The sequence below is a fragment of the Belonocnema kinseyi genome, chromosome 5 (assembly GCF_010883055.1).
Source record: "Belonocnema kinseyi isolate 2016_QV_RU_SX_M_011 chromosome 5, B_treatae_v1, whole genome shotgun sequence".
Classification (NCBI taxonomy): Eukaryota; Metazoa; Arthropoda; class Insecta; order Hymenoptera; family Cynipidae; genus Belonocnema; species Belonocnema kinseyi.
In genome coordinates, this window is record NC_046661.1 from 28039792 (window position 1) to 28065089 (window position 25298).

Sequence of the window (25298 nt, forward strand, 5' to 3'; positions counted from 1 at the left end):
ATATAATAAAATAGAGGCTAACTAGAGGGGCACTCTGCACTGATCGGAAAGAAATTGGAAAGAAGTAGGAGAAAGGGACATTTGGAAAGAATCGGAAAGATTCGTGGGGCAGCTCGTCGTTCGGAAAGAAACGGAAGCAAAGTTCACATAGTCCTTTTCGATTTTCTTTCCGAACCCTTTCCGCAACCTTTCCTTTTTTCCGGCAGGGCTACGATTAGATTCTCGTAATTTTTCAAAATAGATCTCATATGGCCAACAATGACACATAAATTGTGGTTGAAATGTTGATGAAGTTTTTAAAATTTACTCTTACTTAGCGTAATCCATAAATTCCATAAATGCTTACATTACTGAAATCAAAGTATTTAAAATCTCAAGCAGCGTCTCCAAAAACCTCGAGTGTAGATTTTTAAGCTCGTATATCTCTTTTTTCAAAATTTTGGAACCGGCATCTTAAATCCACCATCTTGAATTTGAATATTTATACATTCAGATTTACAATCAGCGACCTTCAAAACCCCGTTTTACCAATTTTGAAAAGAATCGAACGTTTATTTAGCATACTCGTCCGCTATATTGGATCCGCCATTTTGTTTTTGGAATTTTTGATATCGGATTCGTAATCACCAACCTTGAAAAGCCTGTTATACCAATTTTGAAAAAATCTAAAGTTTATTAGACATACTCGTCCGCCACATTGGATCCGCCATTTTGTTTTCGGAGTTTTTGACATCGGATTCGTAATCAGCGACCTCAAAAACCCATAAGTAATCGAATTTGGCCCATTTTATGAACATTTTATAATTTTGGCCATCTTTTTCCGATGTTTGACAACTGTGTAGCAGCGTAAAACACACTATTTTAACTTGATATTTATTTATAGTTTTCTGCATAGTCTACGAATAACATTTTTTTACGGTACAATGATTATTATAGTTTTTTTCTTAGAATAAAACAGTTTAATTAAAAGTTTTAACGAATACGGTCTTTTTTCACGGCTTTTTCAAAAATAAGGTTTTTCTTTCATTTTGCAGAATTTTTTCATAAGCACCGGCGATATAGGATCCCATGACCTCTTTCGTATTTTCTGTCCTTTTCCCAAATATTTAATTTTAAAATATTTTTAACCTTATTTTTTACGATTGAAAGAAAATCTACGCGTCCTATCTAAAAATGATTAATAATAAATTTATAGATCTTTCAGGCGAACAACGTTTGTCCATTAATTTTAGTTCGTACCTTGTGTCGTTTTTTCAAAACAATTTAATATTTTCATTTTGAATGTTATTTTTTACGACTAGAGCAAAAACTACGTGTCCTATCAAAAATTATAACTCTTTTTTGGATAAACAAGTTTTGTCTCATTTTATTTTTTTTGTAGCTTGTGTCGTTAGCCCTAAAATTTTTTTATTTCTATTTTTAATGTTGTTTTTACGACTAAAAACAAAAACTACGCATCCTATCGAAAAGTGATTCATAAAAAATTTGTAGATCTTTCCAGGGCATTTTTCTTCTCTTGACTTTTCTTCATATCATGCGTTGTTTGGCTTAAAATGTTCATTTTAGTTTTTTTTTTTTGGATTTTGAAAATGATCTAACTCTGATAATTTTTTTTGAATAAATATATAAAAAAAGTCATTAGGACAAATTGTTTGAGTTTCTGAGTACTATGAATAACCGTACATAGAATTTTGAAACCTTGAAAAAAAAGGTTTCAAAAATTTTGAAAATACGCTTACTTTTTGAATTTTCATCCAAAATAGCTGGTTTACGCACTTGTTCTTTCTTTTTAAGCCTTGAAAAGTGTGCCAAAGCAGAATCTAATCTGATCAATTTTTCGAAAGTCATCGTGCCTACAGAATACAGACTACAGAGTACAGACAAACACCTTCCTAAAAATCGTTTTTACTGACTCGGGGGACCTCAAAATGTGGAGATTTGATGAGAACCGACAAAGTTAAATTTTACATAAAACCAATACTGTCTCATTATGATGAGAATGTAAAAAAATCATTAGCATGTTATTGGTGTAATTAACTGTATTTAAGAAACTAAATTTAAATTTGTTGATTTTTTTTTTAAATTTTGAACTTCAGTATAGCTTTCCAGCTTGATTAGAAGCTGAGTTAGCATTCTTCGCTTTTATTTACTGCAGACACCAAATTTATAAATATTTTCGAATTTTTCAAAAATGTACTTATAAATAAAACTTCAAGGTAAATAATCGATTTTTGCAAAAGAATTCATGAATTTTTTCCAGAATTGCGACGGTTGACCGTTGACCAAGTTATAAAAGGTGCTTCTAACCACGATTTTTCATCTTCTTTGCAAATTTGCATCAAAACTTATTAACGCATTACGGTCAAATGATATTGCACTTCTTTGTAATGAAATTAGGATTAACAAGTTTGGCATGGGCAAACATACTACAAAGTGGCTGAAACTTAACGTTCCTAAGATCTCTATTAATATAGTTCAAAATCTGAAGACAGCAAAAGATACCTAAAATTAGGAACAAAATTAGTTATAAAGTTTCAGTAAACATTGAAAATCTAAAAAACATAAATAATTTTCAGAGAAAATGTCGGAAGATCGGGAAGAAAATAACAACATAATTTGCAAACTATTAAAATTGAACAAACATGTTTAGCTGATTTTGACACAACTTGCACTTTTCTCTTCTGCAATTGTATTAACATTGTGAGATTTAATTTAACTAGTCCTGCCTAAAACGCAATTACAATATGTTATAAAAAGAAAATATGTAGCACGTCAAAATCCGATATTCTCTCTAGAGGCCACATACATGCGCCCGTCTCATGAAAATGAAATCCTTCGCGTTACTTAAGGTTGTATGTAAAAAAATCAATCTCTGGTTGGATTTTTTGTAAAAAGAGCTATATTTAAATAGAATAATTATATATATGCTAAATTAATTGAAATTTTTTTAAGCATACCGATGCGGAGATAATTAATATCCAAGTTGACTACTTTAACATGCAGTTCATGAAAAGTGCATAGACACTCTCCACATTTTAATTTATAGTAATTAAACGCTCTGGTACAGAAATAAAAAAAATGTCGATATTAGTGCTGCTTGAAAATACAAATTTAAAAAAAATATATCAAGTTTTTCCACCACGTAGTTTCATAGATAATTCAATGAAAAACATTGAAATTGTAGTCACTTTCAAACTGATAAACGTAACAGTATCGCATAGCATAGCAGCAACACTGGTCCCTGTCTCCAGCTTATCTGCTGTACCAAGCTATTCAAACACACATGGCAGTTGATCAGCGATAGTTAGGTTTATATTGCGACGTTGCACGATCTACGAGTCTGCCGCTGACATAGTAGTGGTAACTATACGTCTACGAAGTCTAAGCCTGTATCACACTGAAATCTTCACCATGCGGGTCCGTGAAAATTTTTCAATATAATATTGCTTGACGGAGCTCCACGAAACTCTACTATTTGTACGGGGATGGGATTTGCATACAACCTCAAATTCACGGACCGAGTTTGAACTCTTCCCTTTCGACAATCGACATATGTCTCAACGAGTTGCGCCTGTGTACGTCGCGTATGCGTGATGATGGATACACGTGAGGTGGTGTGGGTATGAACACCTACCCAAAATGGTCGGTTGAAGCGCCACTATACTGATAGCTATGCTTCCTATGGAAGTGTTTACTCTCAGTTTCTCTTTAATCTCGCTATGTTATGTTCAAAATTGCATCTTTTAATGTGATCTTGTGACATTTAAAGACGCTCTTCTACTAAGAAATATCCAGTTTCTCGGCCTGAAAGCTATACAAAAATGTAACTATGCAAATCGCGATCCTTTGAATTAAAAATTACCTCAAGCTAAACATATATTTATTCAAACAAAGAATATTTACCTATAACCCTCAAGTGCACGTTCCAGAGCAGGGATTCTTTCAGCCATTACATTGTTAGAATCTGCGATCGTACTTTCCTTCTCGTATAAGTCAAGTTGTTGTCTGTAGCTATCCCTCTCTCTAATTACGAGCAACATTTTTTTTTGCATCCTACTTAGTTTCTTAGTGTGTCTTTCAAATTCATTTGTCTTGACTGCCAACTGCTTTTTGCTTTCCTCCAATTTCTTTTGCAGACTCTGACACTTCCTTTGAGAAGCCTCAATTTCTGATCGCAGTTGGCCTTCCTCAGAGGTTAATACCGTCTCAGACTGCTGCAGACGATTAAGTTCCCGTTTTAAGGCTGTAGGTCCACCAGAAAATCCGATGGACTCGTATTCAGAGAGACGATCAGATAACTCTGCACGCTGTACTTGCAACTTTAATACCATTTCTTCCACTTTTTCTGTGCGTTCCAAGCTAGAATATAAAACAGCTTTTAGAACAATATAATCTATGTAATTGAAAAATGATATAAAAAGTTAACAATATTAAATTTTTCAGTGTTGCATTGACCCCAGAAAAATGTTATGTTTGATTATTCCTTTTAAAGAAATTTTTGTGAAATATCCTGAAAAGAAATAAGAATCTTTAATTATATTTTTGTCTTTAGGGTCAAAATAAATGATAAATGCGTTTCCTATAATTTATTCATAAATACCTAATTTAATAAATTTATTTGTTTGCGTTCACGGACAAAATTGTCAAGATTCAAAGATTCCAAGATTGCAATATAATGAAGAAACCCTCGAAATTCAAAGTAAATACACTTGTAAACGTCAGGAATTTAACTATTTAAAGAAAACACTTAAAATCTGAAAATGCCTGATATTCAGGCCTCTGCGTCTAAACTTCAAAGTTTAAACTTTGAATTTAAGATATATATTTAAAAATTTGGTTCAGCAAATTTTCTATTTTTGTTGAAGTAATGACGCATCGAATAATGGAACGTTTTTTGTTGAGCGCGAGATTTTCACAACGACGAAGGAGGCCGATGGCGTACTGGGCCCGCAGCCGAGTTTTGCAAAAACGCGCGAAACCAAAAATGCTTCTCTCCCGCACAGCACATGATATTTTCTTCAAAATTAGTTCGAAACACGCGGATTTTCCAGTTTTCCGAAGCATTACTAGAAGGCGTACGCACGTAGATGGGGGCGCAGGGCGGCTCCAGGGTGGAGCCCTGGTGGAGGTCGAGAGTGGGAGCCCTCCGTAAGTAAATAATTATATAAAAATAAAAATATTCTAAAATGTTTCGAAACACCGTGCCGGCTGCTGAAATTCTGCGTTAAAGAGCAGATCATTTAAAGTTTTTTTCCTTTTTATTCTTTTTTTCCTCTGGCTAACGAATAGCAAATTGCAGTTCGCTTCATACGCTCAAAAACCTCGGGTTTCACGCATGTGTTGAAGAAAGAAAATACCTCAACGAATTTTTTCAAATTCATATAGTTCAAATATTCTTTTATCTTTAAAATCAGCCATCAGCATTCTAAGTGATCAAACCAGAATTAGTTAAATCGCTATTTTCCGGGAGTGACATGATAAGGCCGAAAAAATTGTTAGGATATGGTTTCTCGTACTTCAATAAATAATTTTTTTTCAAAAGGAAGTTTTGAAAATATTTTTCAAATGTGTTATAATTTTTTCATCAGCACTTTATGTAATATTGAAAATAGTCTTCGTCTTAAAAGGTCCAGTTTATCCCCATTGATGCACACTATAATACGAGTGGGTCGCGTGACCAGAGTTCTACCTTGTTACGTATGACTATTCTTAGTTGATAAATGGTACGCCGGAGGGACCAAATAGTTTACTAGGGTAAGACCCTAGTGGTTTATTTTTATCTGCCAACACCATCAAGTATATTTTGTACGCAGTATTCATTAGCGCAATTCCTGTATAATTTTCCTGCATCTCCCTATCCCCTTTCTTATACAGTGGTCCGATCAACCCCTCCATCCACCTTCTTGGGAATCCCTCCCCCCTCCATACTTTTTTCATTACTCCCTTCATCCTCTGCCTTACTTCTTGTGTGCCAAACAGCCACGCTTCGTTCTCTACCCCGTCCAGCTCTGCGTCCTTAGATTTTTGCAACTTCCTTATCTGCTTCTCTATCTTCTCGCCATTCAGCTGCTCTCCATCTACCTCCCTCGTTTTTCTAATCCCTTCATTTCTCTTCCGTGTATCTGACCCCTGAAATAAATCCTTAAAAATTGCCTCCATTCGCCGCTCCCTATCTTTTCACTTATCCCCACCCTACGTTTCCTAAACATCTTAATTATCTTCCACACGTCCCCTTCTGTCTTAACACTTCTCAACTCGTCTTCCAGCTGTTTTTCCTGTTCCTGCTCCTTCTTCTTACACATCAGCCTAAACTCCTTCCTCATTTCTACGCACACATCCCTTTTCACAGTTCCTTTCCTTTCACTTCCTGTACATCTTTTTTTATCTTTCTCTTCATCATTTTACATTCCATATCCAACCACGGCTTCACCATTCCTTTCTTTTTCTTCCTAAATACCTTTTTTTTTGCACAGAACCTTTCACTTTCTCTTTTAGATCCTCCCATATCTCGTCCACCGTCTCCCCCTCAAAGCTTACGTTGCCCAACTGCTCCTGATACTTCTCTATCGTCTCTCTCGTCCATGACACCCTCTCCTCTAACGATCCTTCTTCCCTACCCTGCCTTTCGCCAACCTCCCCCTGTATCCACAAACTTAATAGCTGATGGTGTGATTTCACCCTCCCTTCCAATACGAATTTCTCAATCTCCTCCCAATCTTGTATATTCATGATCACATAGTCTATCACCGATACACCCACCATACTCACATACGTGTATTCTCCCTCTTCTTCCCCTGTTACCATACCATTCGCTATCGTCCAGCCTCTGTCCTCCATCCCGTCTCTTAGAATTTCCCGCTCTTTATTCATTATCTTATCTTTGAATTTTCTTTCGAAGCTCTCTTGTTCCCGGTGGAGCCCCTTTCCCAATTCTAGCATTAAAGCGCCCCCCCCCCCTACCACCATACCCTCTTCTCTCTCCTAGTATGTTTTCCACCCTTCCTTTAATTTTTTCCATCCCATTCTTATTGTACAGTCACAAACTTATACGTTACCCCTTTTATCTTCACGGCCCTTATTTGCATGCCCTCCTCCTCTACCTCAACATCTTCCTCTAATCCATCCCTAACCCCTATTATAATTCCCCCACTAGCCCTTCCTTTCCTCTTTACTATGGCCTCCTCCTGCAGCCTCCACCTATACCCCCTTGGCAACTTTCGCTCTACTCTGTCCCATTCCTTTCTCTCTGCCCACGTTTCTACCAGTCCAATTACACCAAATTTCTGGATATACCTCCAGAAATTCTCATATTTCTTTTTTAACCCTGCTACGTTCCACTACAGCACCTTTCACACTCCTCCGCCAAGCTTTACTCCCACTTCCCTACTTTTCACAAAACAAGTTCTCCTGCACTTCCTTCAACATCTCCTTTTCCTCGTCCCTGAAAACAATTTTTTCTTCCCAGCTCTTCAAATCCACCAACACCACTTCATTCAACTTTCTCCCCTACATCCTAACTTTCCCTACCTTGCCCTTAACCCATTCTATGCTACTTAGCAGCGCTTCCACCTCCTTCCTTTCTTCCCCGCTCTTTAGCTTCCATCCCCTTATTACTATATTATTTCGCCTATCTGCCTTCTCTGCACCCTCAAATCCATTGCCCTTATCCTTTCCGTATCCGCTCTCTCCTCCTTTCCATTCCTACGCTCTCCCATTTTCTCTTCTATCATAATCTCCACCTTCTCTAAAATACCATGCTTCTCGCCCTCCCCCTGTCAATTGCTTCCATTCCCGACCTGCCCTCCATCTTCTCCAGCCTTTTTTCCGCCCTTTCCTTCTACACCATAATATCTTCTTCCATCTCCTTTATTTTATCCTCTTATTCCTTCCTTACCGACGCCAACTCCCTCTGCAATCCTTCTACTTTCCCCCTCAGCTCTTTTAGTTCCTTTTCCCATCTCTAATCTCTTATCCTCAGGTCCTCCCTCATACTTTCCATCTGCTCCATAGCTACCCTTACGTCCTCCCTCAACCCTCTGATCACGCCTATAAACACCCCAAAAGCCTCCTTCTCCGTATTCCCCTCCATTTTTAGGGAGGGGAAGAGGTGACCTACGTGTTTGTATTCATTTTTTAAAGGGATTCTCTAGCACGTTTTTCTTGGGACTTACGTTGTTTTTCCTTTTCCTCTTCAAGAGATCCTCTCCATCACTTGCACTGGACGCTCTCTCTCTCTTGCCTTTTCGCTTCCTTCGCTCCGATTCTTCGGCCTCCATAACGCGCCACTCGACACCGGGCCACGCACAGCTGGCCGTCGTATCCTTATGGATATTTCCTCCCCGTCTAATTTACTACTAGCATTGCCAGTACTCTCGCTGCCCACCTCCCTCTCTTTAGTTGGTAACTGTAACCTATCCATACACACAAGTATGTACTGCAGCCAACAGATGTCTATTAAGACTGCTGTCGCTTACGGCCCTGAAATTTCCGTTTCTTTGCACTATTTCACCCCTCACATCCCCTGCAGACGCCCTTTTCTCACACCTAACATCCCCCAGCACTACGAGAACCACCCTTGTCCACCATGAAGGCCCAAACTCCTGACCATAAAACAACACGCTCCCTTGCAAACCTAACCTCAGATTCCCTATTTGGCCAAATCGCACCACACAACTACAATGTAAATTAATGTTTAACTACCAACTTGACCCCTTACAACCGTACTCACCTCCTAGACTTTCACCCTCACACTACACTCACACCTTCCACACAAACTCCACAAAAACTTCTCACCACCTGTCACTGGACACTTCCTCATTAACGCCAGCAATTAATTTTTTATATGATTAATCGGCATGATAAGGCAAGTTCACCTGTATTTTTTATTTAACGTCCCGGAACGTTTGTTACTGATTCTAGACAGATCCAGTGCCTACCCGGACAACACTTCGCGAATGCAGTTGCGAAAACCGTGGACGGGGCTAGTTTGAAAATTACTCAATGTAATTTTCCCGATTACCGGGACATGCCTCTTGTGCCTCTCTTATTTGGACTTTGCCTAGCGACTGTGGGAACGAAGACCGGTCATGGTTCATGTAAATACCAGAATGCTGATCAAAGAATTTTTTAAAAATAAGCAATTTTGTAGTGAACGTGCAGTGTGCACTGTTCCTATGCAGAACGTTCGAATTTTAATTAAACTTATACACAATAACCAACAGTGATCCCTCACCAATTGTAATTCCACTGAGGATAATCTTTATTTTCAAGTTTTAACGCCCTAAAATCAGTATTTACCATTATCCGTAATTGACAGATCAATAGTTAAAACTAGGAACAATTGAAATAATTCAAATTAATAAATTGAATTAAATGAAACATTCGAACTCTAATGTAATTTCGATATCCTTGCTATTAACCGTATCAAACAGATTGATCAGTATTTTTAATCACTTGTTTCGTTCTTAAAATTAAATATGGATTTTTTATAAATTATTATCTGAGGAAGTACTTATATAAAGTTGAGTTACCGATGTCATGTGAATTTTTGAAGGTTTTTTTTCAATTTCTGATTAATTTTGACAAGTATTTACTGATTATTAATTTATAGATATGGCTACTTTGTCTACTATGTTCAATAAACAATTGTCCTTTCAGCATATTAATTATTTTACTTTAACTTCCAAAAAAGGGTTTATATCAAGGAATGAAAATGACTAGTTTCCTAAATAATAGGTAGTAAGGTTAAGGACCCCTACCACCAGGAACCAATTATACCTTCGTGGTGAGCATCGAACTATTGGTCCATTGAGAGTGGCGGCGGAGATCACTATTGATCATTGACTTTTTGAACTTTGGATCATATGGCTAATAATTCAAACTTAACTATTTTAAAGAATTTTACGACTTTTTTATTCTTTTTCATTTTTCATTTTCATAGCAACTTGAATTTAATTATTTTCATCAATAATTTAGGATTGAGAACCATGCCATCGCACCATTCGTTTCGGGTTTGATTCCTCTCGAATCAAACCGAAGGGCCTATGACAAGGGCATCGAACGTGTCCTCGGGTTGCGGATAGAGGGTCCCTGTACCAAGGGTTTCTGCTGAATATGGTTACAAAAATTAATAGGCAGTCAGGGATAATTGTCCAGGGGTGGTCCCGAAGAAAGTAACCCCCAATCAGAGGTGTGAAAACCGTGCCGAAAGCTGAATGGAACCTGGGTGACGTGTCTCGAACGGTGACTCTGGGATACCGGGCGACCTCTCAGAGTACGCAGACTTATCCTTGTATGCGGGGCTCTACAAGCATGGACGAATCCATTACCCAAGCTTATCATGAGATCAACAATGACAACACCAAATATAGTTGTAGTAACTGCGGTTTAAAGCAGTAGAATGCGCAGGGCTCCCGATAATGTCGGCCAACAATGCCGACCAACCTAGAGCTGGGGGAGCCAATGAAGATGGAGTCAATGCGATGGATCGGCGGAATTTCGGGAGCTTTAGTTAGACGCAGCGACTAAATCACGTTCGATTCTACCTGCCACACTTATCATCTGTCTATTGAAAAGCTTAAAGGCTCATCCACAAATTGTGAGGTGCATAGAGATTGATGCCTCTTTAGAAAACCAGATTTTCTGTCTCATCTGGAAAAAATTATATGACAACTAACAAGGTCACCTTTCAGAGAGTTGTCTTTCAGGGTGACACCATGAGCTCACTCCTCTTTTTCCTCGTATTATTGCCACTATCTCTTGCACTTCGCCATTTCGAGGGGTGTTTTTCAGGAAAAGTTGCAAATCGAAAGTACAAGATCGCTCATGTATTTTACATGGATGATATTAAGATCTATGCTAAAAACAAAGAGCAACTACACATTACTCTAGGGATTGTTGAACGATATAGAAATAGGAATATAATTTGGATTAGACATATGCGCCAAGGTTTATTTGAAGCGAGGAAAACTTAATGGCATCCCTGAAGACCCTGAGCTCGAAGATAGAAGCGATATACGACAACTTTGCGCTGGAGAGACTTATACATACATGGACGTATCACAGAGCCGCATTCAGGATGTGACATCTAGAAAGGATACTCTGCGAAGCAGATACTTTTTCTCTCGGCGAGCAACAAAGTATTTGCACTGAAAATGCTTGCCGTCCCGTTAGTACTCTATTCATTTAAAGACCCTCTTCTTAAAATGGTCAGGAAGCACGAAAAAATGGACAAAGAAGCGTTTCTGTACAAAGCAGCGGAGGAGGCTGCTGAGACACTCGGACTTAACTTCAGTATTAGGGGTGAGCAAAATGCACCAAATCTCATCTATCTGGAGTACTCACTCCTGAAAGTCTGGATTAAGAAAACACAGGAGAAAAACTTTCGTGAACAGCTCCTCGATTAGAGGATAGCTCCTCTAAATATTCCTAGGGAAATAGAGGTAATTGTTGAGAATGAGCAGTGCCGCATACTGGAACTTTATATTTTCGACAATTGTTTCTTATGCACACTCTAGCCCTGACATACTTCTTCTTGACTTCCAGAAGCGAACCAAGTTCGTTGTCGAATTTTCAGCACCAGCTGACAAAAACATCATAGCCAAGGAGAATGAAAAGAAAGATAGGTATAGACCCAGAATATTCTGTTAAACTAATCGTCCTTATCATCGGCGCTCTTGAAGATGCCAAGTTTTCACTGGTTAATAGCCTGAAAAGCATCCCTGCACCTATCTCACGGTCGTGAGACATGGTTATGGCTTAAATTTTATCGCGATTTCGCTGGGATCGGGTGCAGTTGTTCCGATTAGCACCCGCTCCCGGCGAAATCCTGCGGTTGTGGGCGTAAATGTCATCTACCTCCGTTCGTCTCATAATATTCCTCCGACCTAATCAGACGATTAGGTGTGGTTTAGCTCGAAAGGTGGTCATAATTTTGCTTTCTCTCTTTTTTCGACCAATTTGCGGCTCATTATGACACCTTTACGTAAAACCAGGATGGGACACCCAGCTCGGTGACCCTACTTCCTAAACTTATCTGGTACACGGATACCACTGGAGCCCAGCAACGAAAATTTTGAGTTTCCCGCCTTCACGGGGTCCACCGTAACAAACCCGCCCCGGAATTGCTAACAGCCGTCCCTGAGCGTTAGTGGTGTCCAAGGTGATTGTCTAATTTTGGCTCACTGAATGATATCTCATATTATAAATTAGCGACCTCTGCACAGTATTCTTATTATACTCATTTTTTTCATACCGGTAATCTTGCATACTTAGCATACGTGCACGCTTCATACTTCTATACTTCGCTTTTCACACTTTTTATTGGGACTGCATTCACTTTTTCCACTGTCACAACACTACACATGCGTTGATCACTGAGAACTCTGCCCTGGATGTGGTTGACTGTGGCATTGGAAACCTGCGACGTCGAAACCTTTGGAGAACGAGTTATGTTTAGGCAGGCTGAAGACTTGCAGCGGGATCCTGATTTGTAGGCATAGGGTGATCCTTTTAGTTAGAAAATCCTCCTTTGTTAAAGAATCAGTTATGATTCTGATTTTCTTGCCCTCGGCAGTAGGCCCAATCAATTTTTTATAGTCTTAATATTCTGACGCGACCTGGGTACAAGATTAGGATTACTATTAGTATTCCCAGTCTTGCGTACGTCCCGTGTATGAAGTCAGATTGAATATTCCTTTCCCTTTTCTGTAGATTCAGTTTATAAAGTTTCAATGTCTCGTAGCTTACAAGATAATTACAATTTTAGAGGGCTGGATGCTTTCCCATGGCAGATGAGCTCTGTAGTAAGCTCCGTTGGAATGGAGTAGTTTCAACCACTTAGCGATTGAACGGCTTTCCAAAAAGGGTGATGGTCACAGGACACCTGAATGTCACATAGCTGGAACGCTGCCTTTGTTGGATTAATTAACAGCTGCATCTCGCAGGCTTGTTCATTAAAACTTTTAATATTCCGTTTTTGCATATAATAGTGACAGTTGCTACTTGAGCGAGTTCTTCAAGGCTCACTTGGGGACCGGAGAATGGGACCGAGATCTTAGGTGCATGGTCCTGAATATCACGGAATATAGGTGCAATTTGTTCCGACGTTAAGAGTGATGGATGTAGTTCACCTTTCCTTGCTAAGTGTATAACTTCAAGGAGCTGGTTTGCAGCTCGAAGATATTCGTCCAGGTTTATGTCGATGGCATGCAAAATTTGACTGAAAATGTTACCATAGTTGATGTCAGACACGACATTTGAAATTTCGTTGAAGTGTTGAGTAGAGATGCACAATTCATGTTGTAGTTTAATCTAATGAGCATCTTGGGCCTGTGCGATTTTATGCAGTTCCTCTAGTTGTGATCGGACCACATGTGTTTGTTGGCCGACGAGGTGGGAGATGTTTTCTTGTACCTCGTTCAGAGCCAACTCTGCAACATTGCAGTTGTCCCCTTGCTCCTCATTTCAACAGGTAGGCTGACTAGAAAGTAATTTGTCGTGTGATTAATTAATTCTCTTAGTTCTCGAAAAATATTGTTCTGAAGTCGGTCGGCTGCTGCTAATATGAGATTCAACTTATAGTCATTGAGTAGATGAGTGCATTTAGGAAATAATGCGGACGTACAGTCTTTTGAAAATTTGTGAATGCGGGCCTGATAATGGCTGAGTGCATTCTGCAATTTATTAAAATGCAAGATGGTGTTGACTCTCCAGTTACTATATCGTTTCCGCAGAGTGTGTTGACGTTCGTAGATGATCCCCGTGTCGGTCGATAAGTGCAAGTTCTGGAACATGTCTTCTGCCATGTTGAACGTGTTCCAGGGGGAGTCCGTGCTTTTTAGTCTCAGTAGTAAGTCCTTGTCTTCCTCTCCTTCGCATACAGTGGTAATCCCTAGTTGTTGAGGGTTGGTCCAAGCCTTCCTGATCCTAGAAAGAAGATTGATGATCAGTATTAGATGGGTTAAATGCTTCATTGGATTGTTAGGCTGCTTCTTTAGAGGGAATGTTGTTTCCTGCGGTTGAAGCCGTTGAATCTGAATCTTCTTCTGTGTCACGGTCTTCACTACTATTGTTATAAGGGCTGAAGTAAATAATAATATTGTGGACTTGCCGTAGAGATCCCTTGTTATTGTTCTCCTTGAAGGTATTATTTTCTAAGTGTAGTTGATCAATTGATTTCACACCCTTTATACCTTCTCGGGGAAGTTGATCTGCGGCTTCATTGCCCTCGATGCCCTGATGCCTGGGAACATGGCTCTACGTTATGTCCAGAGGCGCAAGTGCCTCGCATAAATCTTCTAGTTATGTGCGATTGACTACCGGTTTTCCTTCGGCAGTTTTACAACCATTCATCTTCCAAGTGAGAACCCACTGGGTGCAACTGTCAATAAAGAACTTTGAATCACTGCAGATCTTTAATTTAGTTATTCCTTGGGTCGAAGCCTTTTTAGCGGCTGCAGCTTCAGCTTGAATTGCGGCCGTATTATTAGTTTGTATTCGTTTGACTGGTGCAGAAATGTTCCAGGGATGATCCTGGCCGAATCAAACGCCTATTCCTCCCTCGGGTTCCCCTTCTTCTTTTAAGGTACACGCCCCATTAATATATACTTCTGTGATTTTATCACGCTAATTATGGAAACATGTGTTGGGTACCCAAAAAGGCGCGCTTTGTGTGGGCGACTTTTCAGGTGAGCTGATAATGGTGGGTTCCACACTGGGGAGTATGCTATGGCTCTCGCGATATACAGGAGCGTCAGACTTATCAATGTCGTCCGCTTCCGATGAAGCTCCTATGGATGAGTCATCAAGGTTTGGGCGCAGCCGGTAGTTATCGAACAATCGCTTTCGCATCCGTTGTCAAGGTTGTAATTTGGCGAATTGGTGCTTTCTTCTTGATGACGGACCCGCCTTTAGTCTGACTTACAGTTGGCCTCAACTCTGTTGTTCCCGAACTTGTAGTTGGATTAGCTGTTGACTGTGATGATCGACTCGTTTGGGATCTCGTTAAGTGTCCCGCTAATGTGTTCTGTTTTCCCGTAGTTGATTCTTCTGCTCCCTCCTTTTGGGATAGGGACTTCTTGATATGTAGTGCTCGCCGCAGGATGGTATGCGGTGGAGTCCTTTGAAGTTGATTGTGTTCCTCGTCCTGGTCGGGGTTTCTGGAATTAACCGGTGATTCCTTTGTTCTATCTCGGAGTAGAGAAGGCGATAATCCATTACGATGCGATACTTCTTTTCTCCAGAAGCATAGGCTTTCTTTGGGAGAATCATAACCGGCTCGCCGTAAGGTGTTTTTGATGGGCAGATGAACCTGCTTTTTAGATGTTTGTCAATCTGGACCTTAACTAGTTCTGGTGCATCCGGTGTGCGATAAAATTGTTTATTCGTAACGATGGCATCACTAGTGGTGGGGATTCGGTACTAGAGTTTATTGATGAAGGACAACAGCTCTCCGTCGAGATGGAAAATGTCCGGGTAGTCGATGGCCCATCCGCGTACTAAGTTCACTTCTTGACATTTCAAGTGTGACATGTGGAGACTATTCAGAACCTTGTCGACTCGTGCTAAGGACGCTTTATCTATCTTCTCGTCGAATTCGCTATATTGATATCGGAAATTTGCAGTAATTAAAGGGAATGAATTCCTGCGGGGAGACATCCAACTGTACGTCCCGTTCCGCAGTGTTATAGGCATCGGCGTTACAAAAACTGTCATTGTTTTGTACGACCCCTTCACCTATTTAGATGCCTTCGGGAGTTGTTACTTTAGGTAGGTATCCTTCTGTTGCGCATTTTTAACTCAGCCAAGGACTACGGGCTATTTCGATCCAACCCGTAATTTCATGATTCTTGAGAATAGCTTTATCTCTGTTTTTAAAGTCTCATTAACTTGCTGAGATTCAAGATCGATAAATGGTATCGGGGTTAGAGGTTCCGATATCACTCGATCATTTGCGACCTGTACCATCAGTTTACCGCCAGCTTTCGTCAGTGAAACGTGTCAAATTATTTATTTCGATTTTTCGAAAACGTCATTTGCAACGAGATGGACCCAGACCACTGGTAAGTGAAATAAGATTTTCATTCATGATGTTTTTTGGGTAATGTCGATGTTCTTAGTTTATCAAAGGGTTTCTTGAACGAGGGAAATAAAAATAATTCCGAACTCCTACTAGACTAGTGGGGTACGATACATGACGCCGTAGCCATCGCTACACTAACATCTAACGCCAGTGTCGCCCTGCTTGGTCGAGTCGTCGGCCACTCCTTAGGGCCATCTCAAATTCTGGCCAGGCTCATTCCCTCAAAATTAAATTTTCTCAGTAAACTTTAAAAGATTAAAAAAAAGGAAACTCTATTTCTCTCTTGAGCACAACTCAATAATTTCAAACTTAGAGGGGGTGCTTTTCGCATGGGTTGGCTTCCTAGCTTTATCCAGCCGCTGTTGCAACCGATTCAGGCAGGTGTTAAAAGTGCAATCGAATTCTTCAATGCTTCCTCTCTCTGGTCTTAAATCTCCTAGTAGCCTCTTTTGGAATTTCTCTTTTTTTAAATAATTGAAAAATTAATTTCCACCCGTGCAATTAGTCCGCTAAAAAGCGTACTGTTTGCACCATAAGAAAGCTACGAGGCCGAGAAGGCCAGTTTATCTTTCTAGGATTTGAAATTGATAAACCAATTAATATTTTTAAACATTTAAATTTGAATTGAAAGGGTAATTTCAACTGGTGGAATTAGACTACTGAAAAGCGTGCTGCTTGCACTGCAAGAAAGCGACGAGGTCGAGAAGGCCAGTTTAGCTTTCTAGGATTTGAAATTAACAAACCAATACATTACCAAACTACACTGACTGTATGATTAAAAAATTAATTTCAACCCGTGCAATTATCCCGCTGCAAAGCGTGCTGCCTGTAACATAAGAAAGCTACGAGGCCGGTTTAGCTTTCTAGGATTTGAAATTGATAAACCAATTAAATTTTTTTAAACATTTAAATTTGAATTGGAAGGTTAATTCTAACTCGTGGACTTAGCCCGCTGAAAATCGCGCTTATGATTATTATTGAATTTTCGCCTATTAAAGTAGATAATTATTAAGTTTCGCAAAAAGTGTGCCTGCGCCAAGTTAGCCTTCCTGGTTGGCTAATGTGGCGCGCTCTTAGTGCAATTTCGGAAAGGGAAGTAAAAGTTGTTTACTGAGTTCAATGAAATTAATTTTGGGTAAATGATGAGTTTAAATAATTACTTGTAAATTGTGTGCAACTTGAACTTTATATATTATGTTTTTTTAATCGGGAAAATGCTACTGTACTTTTGCACTACTTTTTGGTCACTTTAAAAATACACACATAACACCCAAAAATAACTTTTCATAATAAGAATTGAGTGATTAGCTTTATTGAGCAAATTTTTTCACTATACAAAAGAGTACACATAAAAAAGTACAATACAGTCAATACCTCTCGCTATAGATCAATCAATTTCTGTAAATGAGGGTGCACCACATTAACCGCCGCTCCCCTATCAGTATAAATGTTCTCCACTATAATGTAAACAGATGTGAAATTTACGAGGCTAGACGTGCTAAAGCCAAGCAAGTTGCTAACATAACACATACGCAGTAGAATTGGGAACATAGCAGTATGGCAAAGCTGGTAACGCCGATGAGCGACCACGAACCTCCTTTTTATATAGGATAGCTGTATCCGAGATTTATTTAATTGTGACTTTAGCGTTTCAAAACATTATCTCATTTTATAGCATGATAAATTAATAGAGAGCTTTACCGGACTATTTATAAAAGTATAATTCAAAAATAGTGATTATTAGTTTATTAATCAAGAGAATGTGGAAAATGGCTGGTACTTGAAATGGTCAAATTGTTTGCAATCACCTTTAAAACTAAACTGCAAAATCGAGCATTCAAAATATAAAATCTTTTGAAATGAAAACATTTAAAATTATAAATGGAAACATTTAAAATTCAGTAATTATTTTCGAATGTTTAATAATGCACTATACATATTTTAAAAACAGATGTACTCAAAATTAAATACTAAATTAGAATTCGCGATATGAATATAAGAAAATCGCCCAATGAGAATCACCGCCAAACAAACTAATTTCGGACATATGGGGTAAATTTGGACATTTCTAAATTGATAGCTTAAATCACTAAAGGGATTCTCACGTACCGTTGTGTCAAAGTAGAAATCTGTTCTTCCAAAAGTAATTTGCCTTTAACAGAATCTCTCAAAGCCGCAATAGTTTCTTTCGCAAAGTTCAATTCTTTTTCCAGGTCGTTGGCTCTGGAAGCTCTGCCCACTAAATGTTTGCCTTCCTCCCAGAGAGCTCTTTCCGACTCACATCTTTCAATTTTATTCTTTAAATTCTGTATCTCAACGCTTTGAAGCTCAAATTGTTGCTGACAAATTCTCGATTCTTTGAGTTTTTCTTCGAGTTGAGCAATTCTTGACTCAGTTACTTCTAATTTCAATTTATCGTCAGAATTCTCGTCGTTTCTATTCTCTGGAGAAAACGGTGATTCTCTTTCACTCATTTCTCTCAATTCTCTCATTAGATCTGAGTTCTCTTCTTGCAATGAAGCAATTTCGTGCTCCAATGTCGACTTCATCTGAAAATTGGGAACAGTTTTTTTTACCACATAAGAAAATACGGGTAAGATATAAAAGAAAATATTTAATCAATTAAAGAAAATCATGAAGCACCTGAAATAAGTCTTTTTCGGCTTTTGCTTGTGCTTCACGAGCCTCAAGCAAACCTCGCCTGCCGATATCAACTCTCAATTCTAACTGATTAATTATTTGTTTATCTTGTTCTATCTGTCCTTCAAGTATATGTTTTTCTTTGTCGAATACTTCTTCCATCTCTCGTCGCAATTTGTGCAATTGCTCCACTGTTGCTTCTTGATGAGCTAATCTCGTCTTTAATGCAATCATCTGTAATCGAAAATGTTTAATATAGATTTTGAATGCGAATGCAGCAATAATCAATATGAAATCTATAATATTAAAAAGAATAACGGTACGCAAACTTGAATAATTTAAAGTTAATTATTCAAAATCTTTCAAATTACAGAACTATTCAATATTATTATTAAGAATGAATAACGCTAAGTGTAGCTAGATTTAGTACATAATAAATTGATGGGTCACTTCGATGGGGGGTTTCTCGCAGGTTAGGGATCTTTAAGGAACGTTTTTGTCCATTTTTATTACCAATCTACCTGAACGCGTACATCTCACCAGAATCAAATGATGGCTACTTAGCTACGAGCGTTCTGAGTCGCATTTCGTAACCATGAAGAGTCATGAAAAATTAAATATTTGACAAATTCTTCTTTTTCATAATTACTACAAATCGTCAAACTTGAGTGATTTTAATTACCATCCAAATATAAAAATAATTTCTAAAATATTTTCAGTTATTTTTATTTTTTAACGTCATCATAATTATTGATTATTAATCTATAAGTATTTTCATATTTTCCTCGCTAATATATATTGAAAAAAATGGTTGGAAAATTTCTTGATGAATTGAATTTATTTTTCAACCTGTTTTAAAATGATAAACAATATTAATGAATAAATTTAAATGATTTTAGTCTTCAATGAATTTCAAGTGAAATTATTTTTTCTTCGCACCTTAATTTGTAATCTGATTGATTGAAGACTGACCAAATAATATTGAAAATTATATGCATAAAAAATGTTATTTAAGTTTACTTACATTTTAATACCCACATGCCGACATTTCCTCACCGGTACGCCAGCTGTTTTTTTTACTATGAACACGTGTTAATTAATTAATTAAAAAATTTTAATTGGACTTATACATGCATCAGATATAAAAATAGGTGACAGATATAGTCTGTAGTGGTGTAATGAAGGGGTAAAGCCACTGTAGAGCACGAACGAATAGGCGTATTTCGGAAATTTGTTTTGGCCTAATAAAGAAATCAATCGAAATGGCGGCTGCGCAGCATTTCTACGTCGGCGCCTTTTTTTAACATGTCTGCGGTCGGAAACCTAACTCCCGCAATTTTTTACGTAGAACAAAAAAACCAACGTTTTTTAATTCTATAGGACAACAGCAAAAGACGCAAAACGGATTTTTTTTGATTGATTCATTGTTCGCGACATGGTGCACTTTAAAAAAAAAGTTTAAAATTTCATGAAAAAATCGTTACAAAATTGCTTATAAAAAAAACTATGCAATATAAAAAAAATCCTACGTCCGTCACTGAAGAAAGCAATTTTGAATATATTTTAAACATTTTAGATCGATCGGTGAGGATTTGTTCGAGTTATGTTATCGGCCAGTTAAAAAAATGGTTTCGAGAAAAACGCTTTTAAAGTTTTAAGTGCTCTAAAATCACCGGGTCATACGTGAGAAGCGTCGCAGCAGAATTGAAAATTTTGTTATTTAAATATTTTTTCCGCTCTCCATCTTTTGGTATATTATTTTTAAGACCCTAAAGCACCTTTTAGGCACACCAAAATTTTCGATTGTTCGAAAATTCTACAGTGGTGTAACCCCTTGACCGCAAATTTTATTCTTACATCAACTTTCAAACGCCAGAACATTAGAGAAATCCAGAAAACTTGCCTTATTAGTAATTTCTAAGGTAGCCTATCATTAGATAACACCTTTAACAACCATAAATTTAATTTTTCCGGTTCCTCACAGAATTTATTTTACCTAACTTTTAACAAGCCTAACAAAAATTCTAAACACACGTGAACTCAGAAAAATGTCTTTCTTAAAACTTTTTTCTAAAATTTTATTAACAAAACTATTTTCTAATAATAAAAGCCACACCTTTTTATTCCTTCCAGAATTTCTGTTACATAACTTGTAACTAAAGTAGCAAAAACCTGAACATTCGAGAAATACAGCAAACTTGCTTTCTTGAAATTTTTTAGGCTAGAAGGCCAGTCAGCGAAGTACTTCGACTTCGAAGTAATTGTAAATAAGCTAAATTGTTAATTTATAACTTCAAGGAGGGATGTTGAACAACCAAAAAAGTTCAGTAATATTCAACTCTGTAGATTTTTTATAATAATGCAAAATAGATGTAAAAATCATATTTTTGAATTTTTTCTTGATTTTCATGAAGATGGTAAGTTTGCGAGAGAAAAAAATGAGAGAAAAATGTTCGACACTTTATTCTGCACAAATAATGTCCTTTCGATTTTTTTTTATTACTAACCCTTTATCTAAAAAGAGAAGGTAAAAACCAGCTTTGGACAAAACTATTCTTGCCTCATTGAATAATCATTTTTGACGCCAGTGAACGTAAATTATGTCCATAAGCATTTCTCCAAGATGAATACCACCACATATAAAGAAAGTTTAGATAAATTAATTATCATCTAAGTTAATAAATTTGTTCATCCATCTTCAGGCCTAAATTTGGTAGACTTCAGTTGATGCCTGAGGGTAGGGACTTCGTAAGACGCTTGCTTGACATGTGTACAAGATAACTGCAAAGTTTGAATAATTTCCCATAATTTTTTAACATTGAAAAGTAGACTTTAATGAACCTATGTCAAATTTCTTCGAAAGCTCCGAACTCTTACACTTGCTCGTGGCTAATATTGACGGGCCGCTTCTGCATGGGCCCCCATTAGGGTACAGAAATGGGAATAGTACGAAGCCGTAAATCTTGTACTTTTCCTGCATGCCTTGCAAAGGACCAAGTGTCTAAGATTTTCATGGCTGAGGCCGAAAAACTCATATAAACCCTTTCTCACTGTATTTGAGTACAGTCTAGCACAGTAGATTATCTCTCATATTCTGTGCGTGTTTGTTTTAGAGTATTCTTTACATAAAAAATAATTATTATATGTATTTATATAAAAAGTCTTTAGAGATATTCAAGTTTTAAATGCTGCTCAAAATAAGTTTAAATGTTATCTAAAGCTAATGAATAAAATATCTTGACATTCAACAGGATGAAAGTACACTATAAAAAATATGCGAATATTTCTGCATTGAAATATACAGATTTTTTCCAAAGCAGGTGACAAAAGCATTCTTTAACGACAATTTTATTTATAAAACATTAAATGTACTGAAGAATCAGAACTTTGCAAAAATAAATACATTTAAGCCTTCTCTCTCAGAATACACTCAAGAGTCATTGATGCTGAGGAATGCATTTCGATCACTTTTTACTACCTTATCTATTTTTTCCTTTACGATTCTTAACTTAAATTTACTGAAATGTATTGTAACATTGGATAGTCATTTCTTCAGATCTGTTCCAAAGTCTACATTTCAATTAATTAGACTTGCCCATGAAAATACACCCAAGAGTCATAAATGCTGTGGAATAGATGTCGATCATTTTCAACCACTGCATCGCTTTTCTCCTTTACAATTTTTACTGGAATTTACTGAAATTTATTAGGACATTAAATAGACCTTTCTCAAGGTCTCTGCAAAAATATGGATTGAAATTAATGAGTCTTACCCCTCAAAATACACGCAAGAGCCATAAATTCTGAGAAATGCATTTCGATCTTTTTTCAATACTGAATCCATTTTCTTCTTTACAATTTTTAACTGAAATTTGATTAAATTGAATATGAAATTAAATAGACCTTTCTGAAGATCTCTGCAAAAATCTGGATTTAAATTAATTATAATAGCCTTGCCCCTAAAAATATACCCAAGATTCATAGATGCTGTTGAATAGACGTCGACCATTTTCAACTACTGCATCGCAGTTAAAAATCGCAGTTAAAAATTGTACAGGAGTGTAAGGTGGGTTCCGAACCACCAAGAGCAACAGCTTCAAGTACTTAGAGGACGTTTTTCTCTAGAGGTACTGGTCCCACGACTCTCCGGAGATGAACAACTCCCTTGCTAGGCTAGTGTTCAACGCATGGGCTGTCGAGGTTCTTCCACAGTGTGAGGCGGGAATCGAACCCGCAAGCCGACGGAGTGGGTCCAAAGCCTACGCTTTAGCCTCCACAACCATCGTCCCACTTGATCTATTAAGTGTCATATCATATCTTAGTAAATTTAAGCAAAAATTGTAAATGATGAAATTGTTTTAATGAAAAAAGAATGGGACAATAAAATCTATTTCTTCTATTTATTTTTTTGCTTCTTGAAAAAATTATAATTTGAAGAAAACCAATATAACTAAAGCAAAGACGAACACAAAATGTTGAATCAAATTTAACTTTAAAACGAAAACTCTCAAACTATTTCTGCACCCAAATGTACAGACAAATGAATAGATAGTCCCTACCTTACGGCACGAACTTAAGTGTACCAAATTTAGGCCTGAAGACAGATGAAAAAAATTTATAAACTAAGGTGATAATTAAATTACCAAAAATTTCTTTTTATGAGGTTGTAGGTAACCTTGAGAAATGCTTATGGACATCATTTACGTTCACTGGCGTCAAAAATGAATACTCAATGAGGCAAGAATAGTTTTGTCCAAAGTTTTTCATTACCTCCTTTTTTTAGATAAAGGGTTAATAATACAAAAAAGTCGAAATGACCTTATGTGTACATAATAATGTGCCGAGCATTTTTCTATAAAACTTTTTTTTCGCAAACTTAACGTTTTCATGAAAATCAAGAAAAACTTCAAAAATATGATTTTTACAACTATTTTGCATTATTATAGAAAATCCACATGGCTGAAAATGACTGAAATTTTCTTGATTGTTCAACATCACAACTTGAAGTTATAAATGAAAAATTTAGATTATTTAGGATTAATTCGAAGTTAGGGCCATATTTGTTCTTCGTTGACTGGTCTATGGTCTAACAATAAATCATCTTATTTTCTTATAGCGAAATTTACCTTTTTCGAACACTCTTAGAATTTTCGTTATATAATTTGTGAAAAAGAATTAATAAAAAGATTAAACATTCACAAAAACCTAAAAAAATTTATTTCTGGAAAATTTGGTACGAAGATTTAAATAAAAAAACACATTTTCTTACAACAAAAGCTAATGTTTTTATTCCTCTTAAAATTTCAGTCACATATCTACAAACAAAAATAAACATTCTCATTTACCTTTTTTATAATTTACTCTTTGGGAAAATCATACTAATTATTTAACGATTGTGTTTTGCGCTTTGTATATTATAATATGAGTCTGTATATTATTTCTAACAGAGTTCCGTGTCGAAAATCATGTGCCTTACTCTTTTATGTGAATTAAACCCCAGCAATGTCACATGATGTATTCCCCTAAAATTGTACTGCCAGAGATCATTTCCCCTTCCCCCTATCTATAATTGAAACTCTAAAATGACTTTTCTTTTGTATCTTGAAATATTTCAATGCGTTATCAGTTTTCCGATATCCCCTAAAATTGTATTAGCACAGATCATTTCCCTCTGTCCCTATACGTTCAAAACATTTATGGCAAAAGTACCATTAATTTTCGGCGGCTTTCAGTCAGGTTTGTTGATTCGGATTTTCAGTTCAAACTGAAACAGGAGATTCACCATAGAACTCAAGGTGAAAAAGAGTCCGTTTCCAATTACCTGACATCCATGAGGACCATGTTAATAAATTAACCTCTAGGTTGTTGGGATCTGAGGAGGTTAGCTACGCGCATATGAATCGTTTACCTAGACTACATTTAGTCATCCATAGAAATGATATCCGAGATTTTGCAGACCTCGAGTATCTTGCCAATGCAGCCCAAAAAAAATATTGAGTGGCAAGAAATTATAAACCTCCTCTCTTCCCAGAGCGGCCGTTACTACCAGACCTCGCATATCAGAATCCCAAAAATAAAAGGCCCGATAAGCGAAACGATACGCATCAAGAGAGGCTCGCATTTCTAGACGAGGATAGTGAGTCTCCTCTTTTAGTACACCCAATTGATTTTGCTTACTTGTCAATAGACATGAGAGATAGTATTAAACAAATAATAGAGCCAAATCACAAAATAATCCAAGTACCCCTCCTTTCGAGCCAAACCCATCCACATCTGAGACTTCCAACCCACCTCCACCCTCTTTAAAGAATAATAACCCTCTTAAGGAAAATAGTTCCAATCTCAACTGTTGGAACTGTGATGAATCAGGGCATAAATATACAAATTGTAAGGAATGCAGGAGAAGGTTCTGTTTTAATTGTGGAGGAAAAAATATGATCAAAACTGATTGTCCTAATTACTCGGGAAATTGAGTACCGCGGTAAAATTTCAGCCACAACCACGTCTCACAACCGTGAGATAGGTGGTTACAGTCTGTAAAGGAATCAATACGACGATCCAGCAAAAGCCTCGTGCA

At 37.3% G+C, this 25298-nt stretch overlaps 1 protein-coding gene across 1 annotated transcript in view; it reads right to left on the reverse strand.

Annotated features, from left to right (window-relative positions):
- The window catches only part of LOC117173575 (mitotic spindle assembly checkpoint protein MAD1-like), a 63027-nt gene extending 38465 nt beyond the window's left edge, over positions 1-24562 (reverse strand). The window contains exons 1-5 of the mRNA XM_033362217.1: positions 24543-24562; positions 23991-24036; positions 18725-18955; positions 18191-18630; positions 3904-4359 (exon numbers count right to left, since the gene is read on the reverse strand). Of these exons, the coding sequence (XP_033218108.1) occupies positions 3904-4359; positions 18191-18630; positions 18725-18955; positions 23991-24036; positions 24543-24562 (1193 nt within the window). The remainder of the gene's footprint in view (positions 1-3903; positions 4360-18190; positions 18631-18724; positions 18956-23990; positions 24037-24542) is intronic.
- Between the last annotated feature and the right edge of the window lie 736 nt (positions 24563-25298).